We start from the raw sequence: 17,359 nt of genomic DNA, 5'->3' as shown, positions 1-17,359 counted from the left end.
TTTAATGGCAGAATTCGTTAAGAAGATTTATAAAAGCAAAGCACAGTGTTAAATACAAATACTAGAATTGTCTGGCAAGAGAATGGCTGGATATCTACACATTTCACATCAGCTCAAAAAAGCTGCAAAGCTTGCAAAAGACTGCAGTGAGGCAGTGGATACATAATTGTAACTATTTCCAAAGTAGATATGCCACTGGACTGAATTTTCCTTGAAGTTAATAATCAATATTTGAACTGACTTGTTTTACTACACTTTTTAACAGTGACGTTCTGCACAAAAAATAAAATGGCTATAATGTAAATAAAACAAGCATAATATTCTTCACTTTCTGTATCACATGACTTCAGTTTGTGAAACTTAATAAGGTAGGTTAACAACTGCATAAAAGTAAGAATACCTTAAATGAAATTAAAGTTATACATATCCTAGGTGGTGCCACTGATGGTTTGTTAAAACATCCTCTCACTAAACAGTATATTTTAAGTGAAATTGCCTCTATTGTTTTCTTATTAGAAGCAAAAACCTTTTAATGTGAGATACACTTATTCTGGTACATGTACGGAACATTGGCATTAATAATTAATATTACATACAACAAAATTATAGACAAAAACTAAATCATTATCCTCAAGTAAAGAGTGGTATGTCTGGAATGTTCACGGTATCCATTACTGGAAGGATTAGTTCACAGAATTCCTACTAGAATGTCACTGAAAGATGCTCAATTTGACTGTTAAGGCACACATTACTGATATACTATGGTAACTATGTAAATATTGCTGATTAAGGAAAGCGTCTGACCTATTAATGGTACTTGCAACCTATAAGTGATGATGCTGTGGAATTGCTAACCCTAGAACCATGTTATACAACGAGGTTTTAGTGCTGCCATCAGCTGAAAGGCAATACTATTGGGCTCTGCATGGGAACAACAGCGTAATTCAAATTAGTTCATTCAGCATTATGCAATAAGAAGCTGCCTGGGAGTGCAAGGTCACAGAGAAACACGAAAGTTAACACTAGCAGGTTCTTTTCACTCATAAGGGAGACAGCTTGATGTTAGAACTGTACACTGATTTAAATAAGAAATTTCAAAACACTGAATTATTTTGAGAGGAACCTTAAGCACATACATCAATTTAGGAAGATGTGCCTTAGAATGTCGGATCTTTATTCGTCTCAGTTTTATGGCAAGACTGTTAACATACTGCAGTCCTGAAAGCAAATTTAAGTATCACCACTGTTAACATCAGCTGATGAATCTACTTTATGAAACGGCTTTGCTCTCAGATTGTTTATTTAAACGTATTGCGCAGCTGACGAGTTCTCTCTCCATCGTAGTCCACCTATGGTGTGAGTGGTGTGAGGCAGGGGGCAGGGGGTGTTGGCTCACTTGCTCCCAGTGGTTTCCTCTAAAATCAGGTAACTATAAATGCTCAACAACAAATCATTGGACAGTGTGTCAAAATTGCCCACTTGCGAAGTTTGATGAATGTGGCTATAATCAACAACAAAATGTACCTGATGACATTAACTTGTTACTTCACTGGTAAAAGGTGCAATATTAGCAACAATTTATTAGGTGATATTCATAGTGACATTCACATATGTAGTGACGAAATAACTTTTAGACAAACAAAGGTCTTGTATATAAAAAATTAAACTGTCTTTTTATTTCACATTTATTTCTGGGACATATTGGGGGGAAGGGGGGGGACACACGTAATCTACACTGATGTACACTAAAAATATGACACAGATAATTTTACATAAAATGTTATGTTTCAGCAATATAAAATATATATTAAATCACATTTCTGTATTATTCCTCTCTCGACCAACAATCCATATTACCTGCAACTACCTGTTCACCTCAATATGATCACATACTAGATAAGACGGCTACATTCATTTGAATTTTGTAAACAAGCTGAAATACTATCTACAACAATTTAACAATGTGCTTTTACTTTTATGGCAACTTACAAAACTGTTGACTGTTCTCTCCTTTGTTATATACCAAAAAAGAACGGCAATTACATAACAGAAATTTGTAGAACTGTATTAGGGATTTTTATTAGTTAAATGCATAACATCACAAATTAATAGTATAAAAATAATATTCTGCCACACTTTCCGGTATGCCGTAAATTTCAATGAGCAGATAGTCTGCAATGTATGCTACATTAGACTGTAACACCAGTGATCAGATGTTTTATTTCACACCACCTGTAGAAGTCAGCTTACAGAGTTTCTGAAGCAATTGTGTAAATACATGAAAGGAGTCAGTCATTTACAAATGACATTTTGAAGTAATTTTTGCTACTGTTTTCCCATTGAAAAAGTCTCATATTTTTTTCAATTTCCACGTAAGTGCCTAAGCTGTGAGAATTTTTCATAATCAAAAAATATGTCTTTTCTTCTTTACCCACAAACAGTATAATAGATATAAATAATATGAGATATTTCTGTCTAGCAATACTACTTTGCTAAAAAATGAATCAGAAATAATGTCATTACATCATTCTTCAACAGTTTCTACTCAAAGGATTTAATTTTTAATTTGGTTAAGATGAAGTTATCCTTTACTGTTTGCAATTAATTTTTTTCTACTGGATTCATTCTTCTATTAAGGCAGATTATTTTCTTCAGAAAACTGACTTGCATTTGTATTATTGATGACACACTGTATATATGCACAGACACTTTTAATGGAATTAGCAAAACCAATCCTCTTGAAAGATAAAAAGCAGTAGGTAATGCTGCAAACACTTCCAAAGTATGTTCAATGTGTGTCAATAGTCTTATATATACTGTGAAATACAATATTATTTTATATAAAAATAACTCACTGATGACGGTATAATTTTGTTGGAAAAAAAGCAGCTAAGGAAGAAAAATATTTTATTCTATATTACTGTGCAGCTCCCAAAAAGGTATTGGTTTATATACTTAAAAAAAAAAGAGTTAGAAATTTTCATAGAGATCCACTAAACTAGAATTTAATGTTACTTATGAGATAATTTACAGCAAACTAGTCACTACTATTTTCATATTTGTATTTTTCATTTTTGACTTGATGCTGTACGTCCTCTCATCAGTACTCTACTTGTTACAGTCATAGCATAACCAATATATTACACATAAAACCCATGAGAATTTAAGATGCCGACAGGCGGTTGAGTAAAACACAGCTGAGTGCTACAATATTTTATGAATATTGCTAAGCACAAAAATAAAATTCAAGAAAGTCTGTCAAGCATTATCACAACATCCACAGACTCACATATGTACATTTTACTCCCAGTTTTCCCTGAAAATGCAGGTAATTATGAAAATAACACCTTTTTGCTAACATAGTGTGCAAATGAATACCAAGCTTCAACTACTCATCTTGTTCATATGTAACTCCAATTTCTTTTCTCAATTTGTCTTCCAATTCAGCAATCAGTTTACTTTCAGCATGGGTTATTTTGGGGCTTTCTAGCAATCCTGTGACAGACAAAACAATTTTTGCTGTATTTATAGACATTGCATATAAATAATATGCATTACATATAAATAATATGCACACTTGAAAATATAATAGGACACTTCTTTGTAAAAGTTGTATCAGCGGATCACCTAAACTCTTAAAGTAACAAAGTGCCTCAGGAAACAATGGATCATTTAACTAATAGGATACAGCATTTTTTTTTCAATGTTACCCAAATTACTTCCCTGTTCTATATGTTTTGGAGAAAGAAACACCTCATTTATTTTCCATTTTATTTGTGACTGTGGAGCTGCCTCTGTAGCTGTCACCGTCTGCACTAAGAAAAGCTTAGCACTTACCTCCAGAAGGTGAAATATTTATTACTGCCAATCTATTATTATTACGTCTTTTGGAACCATTAGTTCCTTGTTTTTATTATTCACATTTCTTTTAATGTGTTGTCATCAAATGTTGACTTACAAACTTCATATTGTTTATACAGTAATAACAAAAGTTTAAAACTAACATATTTATCTAGAAAGGTCAACACAAAATATGTGCAACTTCGGCTCTTTAAATGAATACAGAACTTTATTTACAAGAAAAGATTTTAATTTTTTAAAATAATGGGTTCCCAGTATGTGCTCTTATGTAGTCTGGTAATTTGTTGTACTGGTACCACATTGACTCACAGATGTATGGACAGTGGTCTGTTCCTCTTTAATTTTGTTCTTTGCCTGTAAAAACTGTACTTATTTCTTGTGTTGTGAGTGCGCACATCGTAACATTAGGGTGTCTCACTCTAAGAGCTTACAAAAAAATGTGGTCTCCCTCTGACAGGCCTCCCAGCACAAAAGACCATATGACAGCCTAACAGCTCTCTTTTATAGCATCACTATTCTCTTCAAGTGCACATCAGTGGCATACCCTACAACTCTATCCTATGCTTTATAAATAGGAAAATTGTCCCACAGTACAATAATTTCAGCATTTTATTACATATGGTCATGGAAAGCTGTTTTAGCAAGTAAAATGCACTGCTTATTTTCCTACATACAAAGTTAACAAACATTTCCTGAACATCTGTGGTATGAATTCCCACTTTGAACTCCAGTAACCGTGATTTTGTGGTACTGACTTTTAGGCCATGGTTACTAAAATATTTAATCACTTCTGATGTCCCATGTGTTGAAAAATGTTATTCTCTCATTGTAACCATAAAACATCAGAGAGATGTCATCAGCATAACTAATTATATAGAAGTTAGAAAGCCGTACAATGTCATTTACACACACAAGAGAAAGAACTGGCCCCAGTGTTGTCACCTGTGACACTCCCTGCATTTACTGTTTCAGTCATAGACTGAATGTCAAGGAGAGAGGAATAGGTTGCAGCTGATTAAAAAGTAAGAGCAGGACATTCAGACCTGACGATAAGAGGGACTCACCTGATGTGAGGATGAGGGGAGATAGACGAATGGGGTAAACAATGTAGTAATTTGGTCATCTACTCTCTCTGACACTCCTCTCCTCTCTTTCAGGTAGGTCTCTCTCATCCTGGGGTATGAGTGACCTGCCCTTCCTTTTCAACCTTCACCAATTTATTCCTCTCTTCTTCCCAAAAAAGAAACTAGTAGTTCTAAAATCCAGGATATTCATGTACTTTCTTACATATTTGTTGGGAGTACTAAATATTCACCTTCTGAAGGTCATTGTGGCCATTAATTCTGTCTCATAATTGTGTAGCTTCCTCAAGAGAATTTTATTATATAGTATGATAATATTATAGCACAAGAAAATTAGGACATTTCTTTAAGTGGAAGAACAACTAAAAATCAATATAAAACACTATGAAACACAAAAGAGCTGGAAGAGGTTCAACACCATTCAATGATTACTAGCTAGCTTAAATAAAAGCACATACAGTACAACACAAAGCTCACAGGTATGTCACACACACACATTCATTGACATTGTTAGCAGCAGATAACCTAAATCACCAAGTCTATCAAATATTTTGCAGTGATTGAAATAAAAAGGAGCAAAGAGCAACAAAGCAACAGAACACTGTCAGTTGTTAACAGTGTGCATGAGAAATGTTATGTAATACTAAAGAAGGTTATTTGTGAAATTCTCATGTAGGTCAACATCGAGTTTTTCCTTTTTCTATTTTTGGCAGAGATGCTTACAAGGCTATAACAACTTAAGAAATACGCGGTCCCTTACTGGTCACAAGTATATCCCAAAAATGCTTCATGGATTCATAAATTACTTTTTTGTAATTAGTGTATGAATATTTGTTTGAGAGCCGAATAAAAGTAAAAAAACAGAGCAAGAAAAGGAGGCATATTTGAACAGAACATCATTTAACATCCAAATTGTTTTTTAAGTAATTTTTCTTCCTGGCGTACACCACGTGAGGCTTTATTGAATACAAATACAGATATAGAAAATAGATTAATGAGAACTAATTTCATACAAAAACATTAGTTTAAAGCATACAAGAAGAAAACAAAAACCATGGCTATCACTGAGTATGGTCTCAAAAGAGTAAAAACTGAGATGAATGATTACATATGCCCATAAACTGTACTAGTGTTAGAAGTAGTAGTAATAATCGTAGCAGCAGCAGCAGGCACCTGGTGGCGGTGGTGGTGGTGGTGAAGATGAAGATGATGATGATGATGATGGTGTATGACTTAATGTAATTTTTAATAGAATTGCCAATCTATGCACTATATTGACAATTTGTAAAGGTATGGTATTATAAGTGTGTTCCAAAATGTATCAGACTTATGGTAGAATGTTTCTGTTTTGTAGCAGGTATGATCATTTCTTAATTTGAGAGAGGGGAAAAAAAAGTTTCACATACAGCAGAGTATTCATTGTGACCCAATATATTGGATGTGCATGTTACAGCAAGTCTCAGAATGCCTTTAACGAAATCTCTGCATAGGACACACCAAACAAATCCACCATTCAACAGCAGCATGACAAGTTCCAGAAGACAGAGAGAGTGGCAGATTCAGCTGAAAGTGGTCATGCTAAATTGCTAACGACATAAAAACTGATAGACATGCAAACTGTATATTCCTTGAGACCCAAGAAGTATGTGGCACACCTATCTAGCCAGTCTCTCCATTGCTAGCATACATATTTAAAGATGAACCCATACAGAAATTGTATAGCTCACGAGTTGCTACCTGAAGATATTGGAAATGTGTTAGTGGATCATATCATTTGTAACACCACAAGAGACAGAACTTGATGATTGGTATTAGTTTGAGAAGTCATGATTTCATCTTGATGCATATATGTATTCATTAAATTCATGCATTTGGGCTATGGAAATTACACATCGGCTGCAAATGTCTACATCTACATGTCCTCTGCACACACAAAAAATGATTGTTTGCTGTGCTATGCCACATATGTAAACCCTATCACATTCTTTCAGGGAATGGCGAAGAGTGGACACTACATACAGATTGTGCAGAAATTTTTACACACTATACCAAAAGACCAGCTGCAGTATGTGTTGTTTCAGCATGACAATGCTATGGCTCATACAATCAACACCACTATGATTTTCTACAATCTGGGTTTATAGATGCAGGTGATTTGTTTATACCCGACTTTTGTTTGTGGGTTTAATAACCTCGCTGGATGTCCAAATGGAGATTCGGATGTACCAAAATGTGTAACATTGCCTACTTCGGCGAGGACATCTCCAGCATGTCAACCACCAATATCGTAGGCCAGTTACATGAAGTCAGGTCAATATAGGGCTACCCAGCAGTTGGCTCGCACTCAGTTTTTCTCCATTAGCTGCTGTTATCCAGATCAGCCACTACCATGTGAACTACAACTACTACTGCTCTTTACCTGGACTGGATTGAAACTTATTTTTGGATAGTGGGTGCCATGTTCACCAATTAAATGCATGACTAGAGCAGCATGAACAGAATGAAGGTACAATGATGCAAATTAATAATTTGGGAGTTCATAAAACACCTCCCCCTTAATAGCTGACATAACTGAGAAACTGTGGCTACTTGGTAGGCAGTCACACTTAAGTTATGTCACTAGGGTTAGTCAGAGTGTTGAATTGATTCTGCATTCTTTATGTTTCGATTTTTTTGTTAGAGGTGCTCACGAGGCATTATGCGATGTAGAAAGACCATCTTATGATGAAATCAAATCATCACAAGCACCATACGTTGCACCAGAGCCCTCCACACTGAAGTTCCATGATGATGGTCAATGCTGACCCACGAGGGTTGAACGAAGTGAAGGACTATTTTGCCAATAGCCTTGGAACAGTTCAGTCATGCTAGTATTCCTTATAAGTTAGAACTTGAGTTGTGAATTTAAGCCTGCTTGCAATCTAGCAAATTAATCCAGGTAATCTTCCACAACAGTTGAATATTTCCTGTCTGTTAAAAGCAATCTTCAGCAAGACCTTCTAGAGGAGATAGGAGTTCTGTCAGCTGGAAGTAAAAGCATGCATCAGGACAGTAGAATCCTTGATCTCCACTTCACATGCTGGTATAAAATTCCCATACAGTGCTTCTACTTGATGAGCATGTGGTTTCCACCACCAAAAAACTTATTTGTAATTTCTTAGTGTGGTATCACCGCCAGACACCACACTTGCTAGGTGGTAGCCTTTAAATCGGCCGCGGTCCGTTGGTATACGTCGGACCCGTGTGTCGGCGCTATTAGTGATTGCAGACCGAGCGCCGCCACACGGCAGGTCTAGAGAGACTTCCTAGCACTCGCCCCAGTTGTAAAGCCGACTTTGCTAGCGATGGTTCACTGACAAATTACGCTCTCATTTGCCGAGACGATAGTTAGCATAGCCTTCAGCTACGTCATTTGCTACGACCTAGCAAGGCGCCATTACCATTTGCTATTTATCTTGTGATGCATGTACCGTCAGACTGATGTTCACCAATTATGGATTAAAGTTAAGTATTCCAGAAGCTACGTACCGTTTTTGCTAGTCTCAATTCCTTATCATTTTCCAGACCTCACGCCAGCCTGCGTGAGCTTAAACGCGTGCCTTTCGGCTTCCTGTCATAGTGGATTGGCTTTCTTGCCAGTCCACAACACTTAGCATTATAACTGTAATATGTGTGTGCATAACAAAACAGTAATGCTTGGATTTACATCAATTTCAACAGGAAATACCTTATTTACCTCAGTAAAAATCAAACAATAGAAAATCCAGGATGGAATGTACACTGTGAGATCAAAATTATCTGGATACCCGCAACAACACACGTTTTTGATATTAGTTGCATTGTGCTGCCACCTACTGCCAGGTACTCCATATCAGTGACCTCAGTAGTAAATAGAAATCGTGAGAGAGTAGGAAGGGGTGCTCCGTGGAACTTAAGGACTTCGAACGTGGTCAGGTGATTGGGTGTCACTTTTGTCGTACATCTGTATGTGAGATTTCCACACTCCTCAACATCCCTAGGTCCACTGTTTCCAATGTGATAGTGAAGTGGAAACGTGAAGGGATATGTACAGCACAAAAGCGTACAAGCTGACCTCGTTTGTTGGCTGAAAGAGACTGCCGACAGTTGAAGAGGGTCGTAATGTGTAATAGGCAGACCACCACACAGGAATTCCAAACTGTATCAGGATCCACTGCAAGTACTATGACAGTGAGGTGGGAGGTAAGAAGACTTGGATTTCATGGTCGAACGGCTGCTCATAAGACAAACATCACACTGGTAAATGCCAAACGACACCTCGCTTGATGTAAGGAGTGTAAACATTGGATGACTGAAAACACTGGATGACTGAACAGTGGAAAAACATTGTGTGGAGTAACGAATCACGGTACACCACATGGCAATCTGCTGGCAGGGTGTGGGTATGGCGAATGCCCTGTGAACGTCATCTGCCAACGCGTGTAGCACCAACAGTAAAATTTGGAGGTGGTGGTGTTATGGTGTGGTCGTATTATTCGTGGAGGGGGCTTGCACACCCTGTTGTGTTGCATGGCACTATCACAGCACAGGCCTACATTGATGTTTTAAGCACCTTCTTGCTTCCCACTGTTGAAGAGCAATTCGGGGATGGTGATTGCATCTTTCAATACGACTGAGCACCTGTTCATAATGCACGGTCTATGGTGGAGTGGTTACACAAAAATATCCCTGTAATGGACTGGCCTGCACAGTGTCCTGGCTTGAACACTATGGAACACCTTCCGAATGTTTTGGAACACCGACTTCGTGCCAGGCCTCATCAATCAACATCAATACCTCTCCTCCTGTAGCACTCCATGGAGAAGAGTCTGCCATTCCTCAAGAAACCATCCACCACCTGATCGAACATATGCCTGTGAGAGTGGAAGCTGTAATCAAGGCTAAGGGTGGGCCAACACTATACTGAATTCTAGCATTACCGATGGAGGTCACCGTGAACTTTTCAGCCAGGTGTCCGGATACTTTTGATCACATAGTGTAACAATATTGTGAGGAGGAAAGTTGACACTCACCATGTAGCTGAGGTGCTGAGTCACAGATATGCACAACAAAAAGACTGTCACAAAGATAGCTTTCGACCAGTAAGGCCTTCGTCAAAATTAGATGACCAACACACACACACACACACACACACACACACACACAAGCGCACGTGCGTGCATGCGCGTGCTCAAATGCGACACACACATAGCTGCAGGCTCAGGCAACTAAGGCCACAGTTGCTAATCAAAATTACAAATGGTTTTCTTCATATAAAGTATCTACCTAAAAAAGTTGATATTATACCCTTTCTAATCTTATGCCATCCGTTGATTTTCTACATTTTGATAATATGAGGAGAAATAAAATAAACAAAAAGAAATGGTTCACTTTATTTTTTATCTTCACATCCTTTTTTCCTTACTATCTAAAGAAGTCATTTGTGGTGTCACAATTTTTAATCACTGATATTTGGCTGTTTCTTCCAAATATGCTGTGATTTCCATGGTTTTTATTATGGCGGAATCTGAGAAAACAGCTGTTTTTTCCAAATAAATAGAGAATTTCATGTCTATAATGATGTGAGAATGTGACAACAATCCATTGTCTCTTCCTTCCAAACACATCATCTGCCAGCTGTTCTCTGATTGGCTGCATAGAACCAGCAGTTAGCACACTTCATTTCAGTCCCATCATAATTCACTGTAAGTGTTGATAACATTCTGCACAAAACACATACATCATTGGCCCTCACCTAGACTTTTACATCTCCTGCAAAAATTAATACTATTGCTGAATATTTGTTCAATTTTAGCCAGTTCATTTCTCACTACAAACAGATTCAGGCAAACTGCAATTTAAGACTAGTAGATGTTAATGATAAACCAACGTACGTGGTATACATTCCCATGGTTGGCAACATGACAAAATTTACTGCCTGCTCACCACTGCCCTCCCAACATTTGTCCTAGATGTCAGTGATCTGGTGTAATCTATTCCCCTCCAACTCCAACGAGTCCTTTAAAATATATCTGCATGTGATGTCATTGCCAAAGCATCCTCTGTAAATTGAAATGATCCTATATTTATCTATTAGACAATGTAAAAAAAACTGAGCAGCAACAGTTTAACCTGTAAATACTGTATAAAATGCAACTATTTTTTGAATGACAAATTTGGGGAAGAAACTCATCCTATAGTTGGATAAATACAGTAGTTTTGTTTGGTTTTGTGAACTAATTGACAGTTTTTCTTCTGTTACAGAATGCTAATTTTGTGTTCAACAAATGCTTGTTGGCCCCAAAGTGAGGGTTACAATATTGGAAACATCTGTAAAAGATTCTGATTACAAAACTCACTTCCACATTACTGCCTGTTTTCAAAAAGATATTGAATGACGTGTTGCTGAATGTAAAAAATGTTACAAGTGTTTCAGAATGTGTACGCTGTAATTTTTTAAAAACTAGTTTGGACTACAACAACCCAAAAGAGCGTAGAAAATGCCATCAAAGAGTTCACTCAAATGATTCACATTAGACAATGGTAAAAAGTTCATGGGAATATTCTGTGATCTGACAAAACCATTTGATTTGGTGAAGCACTCCTTATTTCTCCACAAATGGCAGATATATGGAATCAGGTACATTGCTTTACAATGGTTCAACTTTTACTTAACTGTAAGAAAATGAAGAGTAATTGTAAATTCAATTGCATGCAATTATTCCTCAAACTGGGATGCAATTTTACAAGGAGTCCCACAAGGTTCGATACTGGGTCTTGCGTTGTTCTGATCATTGTACATGACTGATTTGCTCATGAGCTGTAACTTCTGGATATTAATTGGTTCACCTTTCTATTTCTTCATGACCGCCAATATTGAAAAGCTCAGACTTTGTTCCAAAATTCAGCTGTACTCAACTGGTAGTATCTAGTTCAGCATAATATGTAATTTTGAAAATGAATTCAAAACTTCTCCATTTGATGTGACATATATTTTTGATTTCAACTACAATAACTCTTCAGAGTAACATGTCTTTACAAGCAACACTACAATACTCTCTCAATCATAATTTTAATGTCAAATCAACACCTCACGATACAGTAACAAAAACCTTCCACACAGTTTGTGATTCTAAACCATTTAAATAAAAGTCTTTCAACTGCGGCAATCGCCATTCATCAGCTAGGTAGACACTGTGTAACACATCACTATACCAAAGTGATAAGGTACACTACAGTCCCTAGCTCTTCCTGTTCCACATAAATGACCTAACAGTTGCTACTGACGTTCTCTGAGCTTTATTTGGTGGTGATACATCAGTTCTAGTTGAAAATCAGGTGCCTGAAAGAATTCCAGGAAATTGCCAAAATACTTAAAAAAAAACTTGAATCTTGGTTTCATCAACATGGTCTAAAACTAAATGTAACTAATGCCAAAATCATGCAATTTGAAATGAAGTCATCAGAATGGAGTGAAATAAATATAACCTGCAATTATCAGGATATCACATAAGCAAACCATGTAAAGTTTTTAGGCCTAAATCCTAATAAAAATTTAAACTTGTGCATACTGATTACTAACAACTTAGCATCTGCAACGTGTATTTTGTCAGGTGACATATAGACGAAAGATAGTCTATCACTGCTACTTTGAGTCAGTTATTCATTATGGTATAATCTTTTGAGAAAATTTAACAAATATCATGAGACCCTTAGTTTTACAAAAGAACATAATTATGAATACATATTGCCAAACAAAAGATATCCTGTCAACCATAGGTAAAAAATTTAAAAATATTTCCCATACCACCCTTATCCCATCACCACCCTTTACATATACGAAGTGTTGATTTTATTGTAAAAAAAGGCAACATATGCTTGTGTCTGTATATGTGCGGATGGATATGTGTGTGTGTGTGTGTGTGTGTGTGTGTGTGTGTGTGTGTGCGCGCGCGCGAGTGTATACCTGTCCCTTTTTCCCCCTAAGGTAAGTCTTTCTACTTCCGGGATTGGAATGACTCCTTACTTTCTCCCTTAAAACCCACATCCTTCGTCTTTCCCTCTCCTTCCCTCTTTCCTGATGAAGCAACCGTGGGTTGCGAAAGCTTGAATTTTGTGTGTGTGTTTGTGTTTGTTAGTTTCTCAATCAACATACCAACGCTTTCGTTTGGTAAGTTACATCATCTTTGTTTTTAGATATATTTTTTCCACGTGGAATGTTCCCTCTATTACATTCAATCTTAACATTTCAGTTACATGAAACAAAAGTCAATAGCATATAATGCAGACAGCAGTTTCCCTCCGTTTCTTACCACTCAAAATTTCTCCAGTGTCTGTGGATGACTGATACAGGTAATATGCTGTTGTGTGCATGAACACCGAATTCACCTGATTACCGCAATCAATGCCACTTAAAACATCAGTTGTGAGGGTCAAGTGGTCAACACTTGCAGCCCTCTATCCCCCTGAAAATTTTGAGCAGGCTTCAGCAAACACTGTGAGGTATTATAGTGGAACACTGTATGTCTTTGACAGTGGGTAAAACATCTGGACCGGAAGTATGAGACAAAATCTATTAAAACATAAAATTGAACCTCAAGTTGTGTTCCACACTAATGGACTGGATGAAGGTTGAGGAACAGCCACAGTCATTTGTGGGTAACCCATTAGGCATTTACCATACCCCAGTTGAATGAGGCTTATCTTGGTATCACAGGAATCTCTTTGGATGAAATGAGACTTACTAATTCTAGCAACAAAATTCTCAGTGATTCAGGCTGTCCAGTTTGTAGTAATATGCCACCTGCTAAGTGGGCTTGAGAGGGGAGGGGTGTGGGAGTAGGGATACTCTTTTGAGCTCTCTCAGTAGAGTGGGCATTGTAGTGTAAAAGTCATCCCACTGTCATTAACAGGAAAGGCCAGAACAAATACCTGGCACCTTGAAGTCTGTGAAAAGACTGTGTAATGGCACCCTTCTCATTGAGACTGTTACAATATAACGTGCAGTCCAACTTCTCTGGATAAACACATTCAGTGACTTCCCTGTTGTCCCTGAATCAAACAATCTCATGATCTGTAAGGGTGTAGTGACATCCATGTTGTTATCAGCATGCTAATGTGAAGTACCTACAAGAAGATTGGAAAAGCACAGAAGTCACTGGAGATGAAAGTATATTTTTAATATCATAAGTTTAGGCACACCATTATGACTTGTAAAGGTGAAACAACTGCCAGAAAATGCAACCCATCAACCTGTGATGCTTGCTCTGATTAATCTATGGGTATTAACAGCTCAAGAAATCATATGTATGAAGTATGAAATAAACAGCGTATTTAGAAAGTGAAAAATTTCTTACTGTGGACTTAAAAAAGTATTTAAGATAATGACACCTCCAAGCTTAAAAATTTCTTTTGTCTCAGTGTGTCAAAACTAGTGCTGCATACTAAGCAAAGGTTACCAAAACTCGATCAAACACCTGTACTTGTAAATGTGCTTGTCAGGAAATAAGTAATCCTTTTAAAGTATCTCTATGCAAATTGAACAAGCCAAGAGTACAAAAGTTCTTTGGCATGATACTTCTACAAAGCACAGAGTATAGTTTAGAAACTTGCTGGTCTATCACGTGCAAAACTGTCAATGTCCTCACAAAGAGGCGAGGTTGCAAAAAGGCAGAATTTAAAGAGAAAGAGACCATGTGAACCTTGTTTAGCTGAATGGTTTAGGGGAACTTAAGGTTAGTTTACAAGGTCCATGCAGCCCACAAACATATCCCTCTGTTATCACAGTATGACGCTGACAAGTAGACAAAAGAGGGAGAAGAGAAAAATCTCTTACCACTTGAAAGGAAGCAAATTGGAGTAGCTCCACTTTTTATAGTACCACCATTAACATGAACATTTTTTTCCCATTTCTACTATCTATTGCATACATAATACACATACTGTGTATGGCTATGAATTCTTTCGTGATTAAGTCCTTGTATAAAAAGTTTTTGGTAAACTTGCCTCGTCAAACTTGGATAAAACCCCGATCTTTCGATGAGTGCCTCCTTCATCAAAAACTTGGGATTACATCCGAATTTGATGTGGCAAATTTGCCATTAATTTTTCATCCATATACTGTATAGAAATGAAATTTCCAAATTCTTAACTGAGCTGTAGTTTTCAAAACTGTATTATAGTTTCCAGGCTGCTGCTAACAACAGTATAAATAGTTTGTGTACAAGCAATTTCTTTAATGAAATACTCATCGTTTACAATTCACTAAGAGCACAAGTCTTCAAAATTCAATCTTGCTCACCACATTTGTTTTATGATTAACCTTAAAAGGATACTGTGATTAATATCCTTGCAAGAGAGCTACCTAGCAGCATGCACTAGCTGGAGAGCCTTAGCTTCTAGAACATTCTGCAGCCTCCAGTATTTTCCAGTGGACAGGGAACTGCCGTGTTGCGTCTAAATGTGAATTAACAGTGAGCACACGAGAGCAGTAGTGAGGTGGACTCGGTTGTGTGAGAATGTAAATAGTCACGAGTCATAAATTTGCTACATTGAATTATGAAGTGTTTAATAGTGCGTTGAGGGAAATATTTCATTGGAATACAAATGCTGAATCATCTGTGACTTTTTTGGAGCGAATAACTGCCATCATCATTGTCATCATTATCACAGCAATCAGTGTGACACACTTAGGAATGTTTTCCATTGTTTGAAGATGACTAAATTAAGTTAAAGGAAGTCATCTTTTATTTCAGAGGAACCTTACCATCCTTTATGATTAATTTTTTCATAAATAATTACAGTTTTGACAAGTACTGTTAGCTAGTACTTTAATGTTTTGTGCTACCATTGCTGAATAAAGTCTCTCTCTCCTTATAGTTCAATAACCAACATTTAGGACGACACTCAAATGTCTTAAAATTACGGGGGTGAGAGCTTACAACCTATCTTACCAGAAAGCCCTCAGTCTCTTCTTTCTAAATAAAATCAACCCTTGAAAAACTATTTAATTAAAATGTTATCCATATTCAAAACTGTAGGTTTAAAGAATGTTTGAAACTTAAAATGCAATCATTTCAAAAATTTAGTGTTATTGTCTTGCAGTCCTAATTTTTCTGTTTCCAAACATTTATAATTTTACTAGAATAACATGCCAGTTAATAAAATATTTCAGTTATAAAATGTGAGTTTAAAGAAAATTCTTGGCGAGCTTTTCAACTTCCAAGGGATAAAAGTGCACACCCAAAACTACACTATATAAAGTAGAATATAACCTTTTTTCCATATGAAGAATAACCACCTTATTGTTAGGCAAAATAACTTCATGCTCTAACGTGCATAAGTACTATCTGTTATTTCTGTTTTCAATTTCCCCATTCAATATGTAATCAGTTTGTACGCATATAATCTACTAAAACAGTCTTACATGTATCTTTAAGCAAGTACTATGAAGAGAGCAGAAGGCAATTAGCGTTGCTCTTTCACTGTGTAAAGTTCCATGTTGACAGTCCTGGTTGCACTTTCATAAAGTAATGTTAATACAGTAAATCATCATAGAGCTTTAACCACAATCAGTCATTTGTGTAAAGCTTTAACTGGAGATTTATTGAGTATACATCAAGCATTAATGCCACTTGCTCATTTAATTTAGATTCATTGCAGTATTGCAAGGTTTACTAATCTGTGATATTGTGCCCAGCTGTGAGGTTTTCACTATAAAATCTGATCATGAACAAAGAGGACACTGAAAATAAATGTACATCAACTAGAAGAAAATCTACTTTGATGATGTGTAAAGTTGCTCAGAGTTCACTCAAAACACTTAGCAGCAATAAACAGTTGGACTGAAGAAGAATAAGAAGATGATATCCCAGGAACCTGAATGACAGGTCACAATTTCATATTCTGGTGAAATGTAAATGGATTCAGGATTAATTTGCAGCAACTAAGACTCCTAGCACAGGCAAGGCCAATGTAAACATGGTGGCCCTCTACTGGAGACATGTTTACGACCAACAAGGCCCCAACGGTGTATTGTTACAACCCCTACACAGAAAAAAGGACCTCAGCAGCAAGAAGCCTGAAGATACTGTGGCTGTATTTGTCAAGGAAGAATATTATTATTGCCTTTCCGCTTTACAAGTAGTAGTTGTGCTTCAATATTGTACAGACACTATATCAGAATTAACACCAACCAAGTTTATTCTGCTTCCACATGATGAGATACATAGAAACACTGAGTGAAGTGTAGAATAGTACTAAGTCTATATATTGGAAGGAAACATTCCACGTGGGAAAAATTATATATAATAGTACTAAGTCTCATAGTTATAGAACACAACAATATACAGTTTTGTAATGAGCATACAATAAGCAAGTGAGGCCACGGGCCCAGCACA

The 17,359-nt window shown here is 36.7% G+C and overlaps 1 protein-coding gene across 1 annotated transcript in view; it reads right to left on the bottom strand.

Annotated features, from left to right (window-relative positions):
* Window positions 1-2,948: 2,948 nt before the first annotated feature.
* Window positions 2,949-17,359, bottom strand: part of LOC124794666 (trans-1,2-dihydrobenzene-1,2-diol dehydrogenase-like) — a 108,862-nt gene continuing 94,451 nt past the window's right edge. The window contains exon 6 of the mRNA XM_047258198.1: window positions 2,949-3,495. Coding sequence (XP_047114154.1) covers window positions 3,389-3,495 — 107 coding nt within the window. The 3' untranslated portion in view covers window positions 2,949-3,388. The remainder of the gene's footprint in view (window positions 3,496-17,359) is intronic.

Source organism: Schistocerca piceifrons, chromosome 4 (genome assembly GCF_021461385.2).
Source record: "Schistocerca piceifrons isolate TAMUIC-IGC-003096 chromosome 4, iqSchPice1.1, whole genome shotgun sequence".
In the NCBI taxonomy this organism is placed as follows: domain Eukaryota; kingdom Metazoa; phylum Arthropoda; class Insecta; order Orthoptera; family Acrididae; genus Schistocerca; species Schistocerca piceifrons.
The sequence above is the reverse complement of the archived record's forward strand: the minus strand, read 5'-3'. Positions and strand labels throughout refer to the sequence as shown.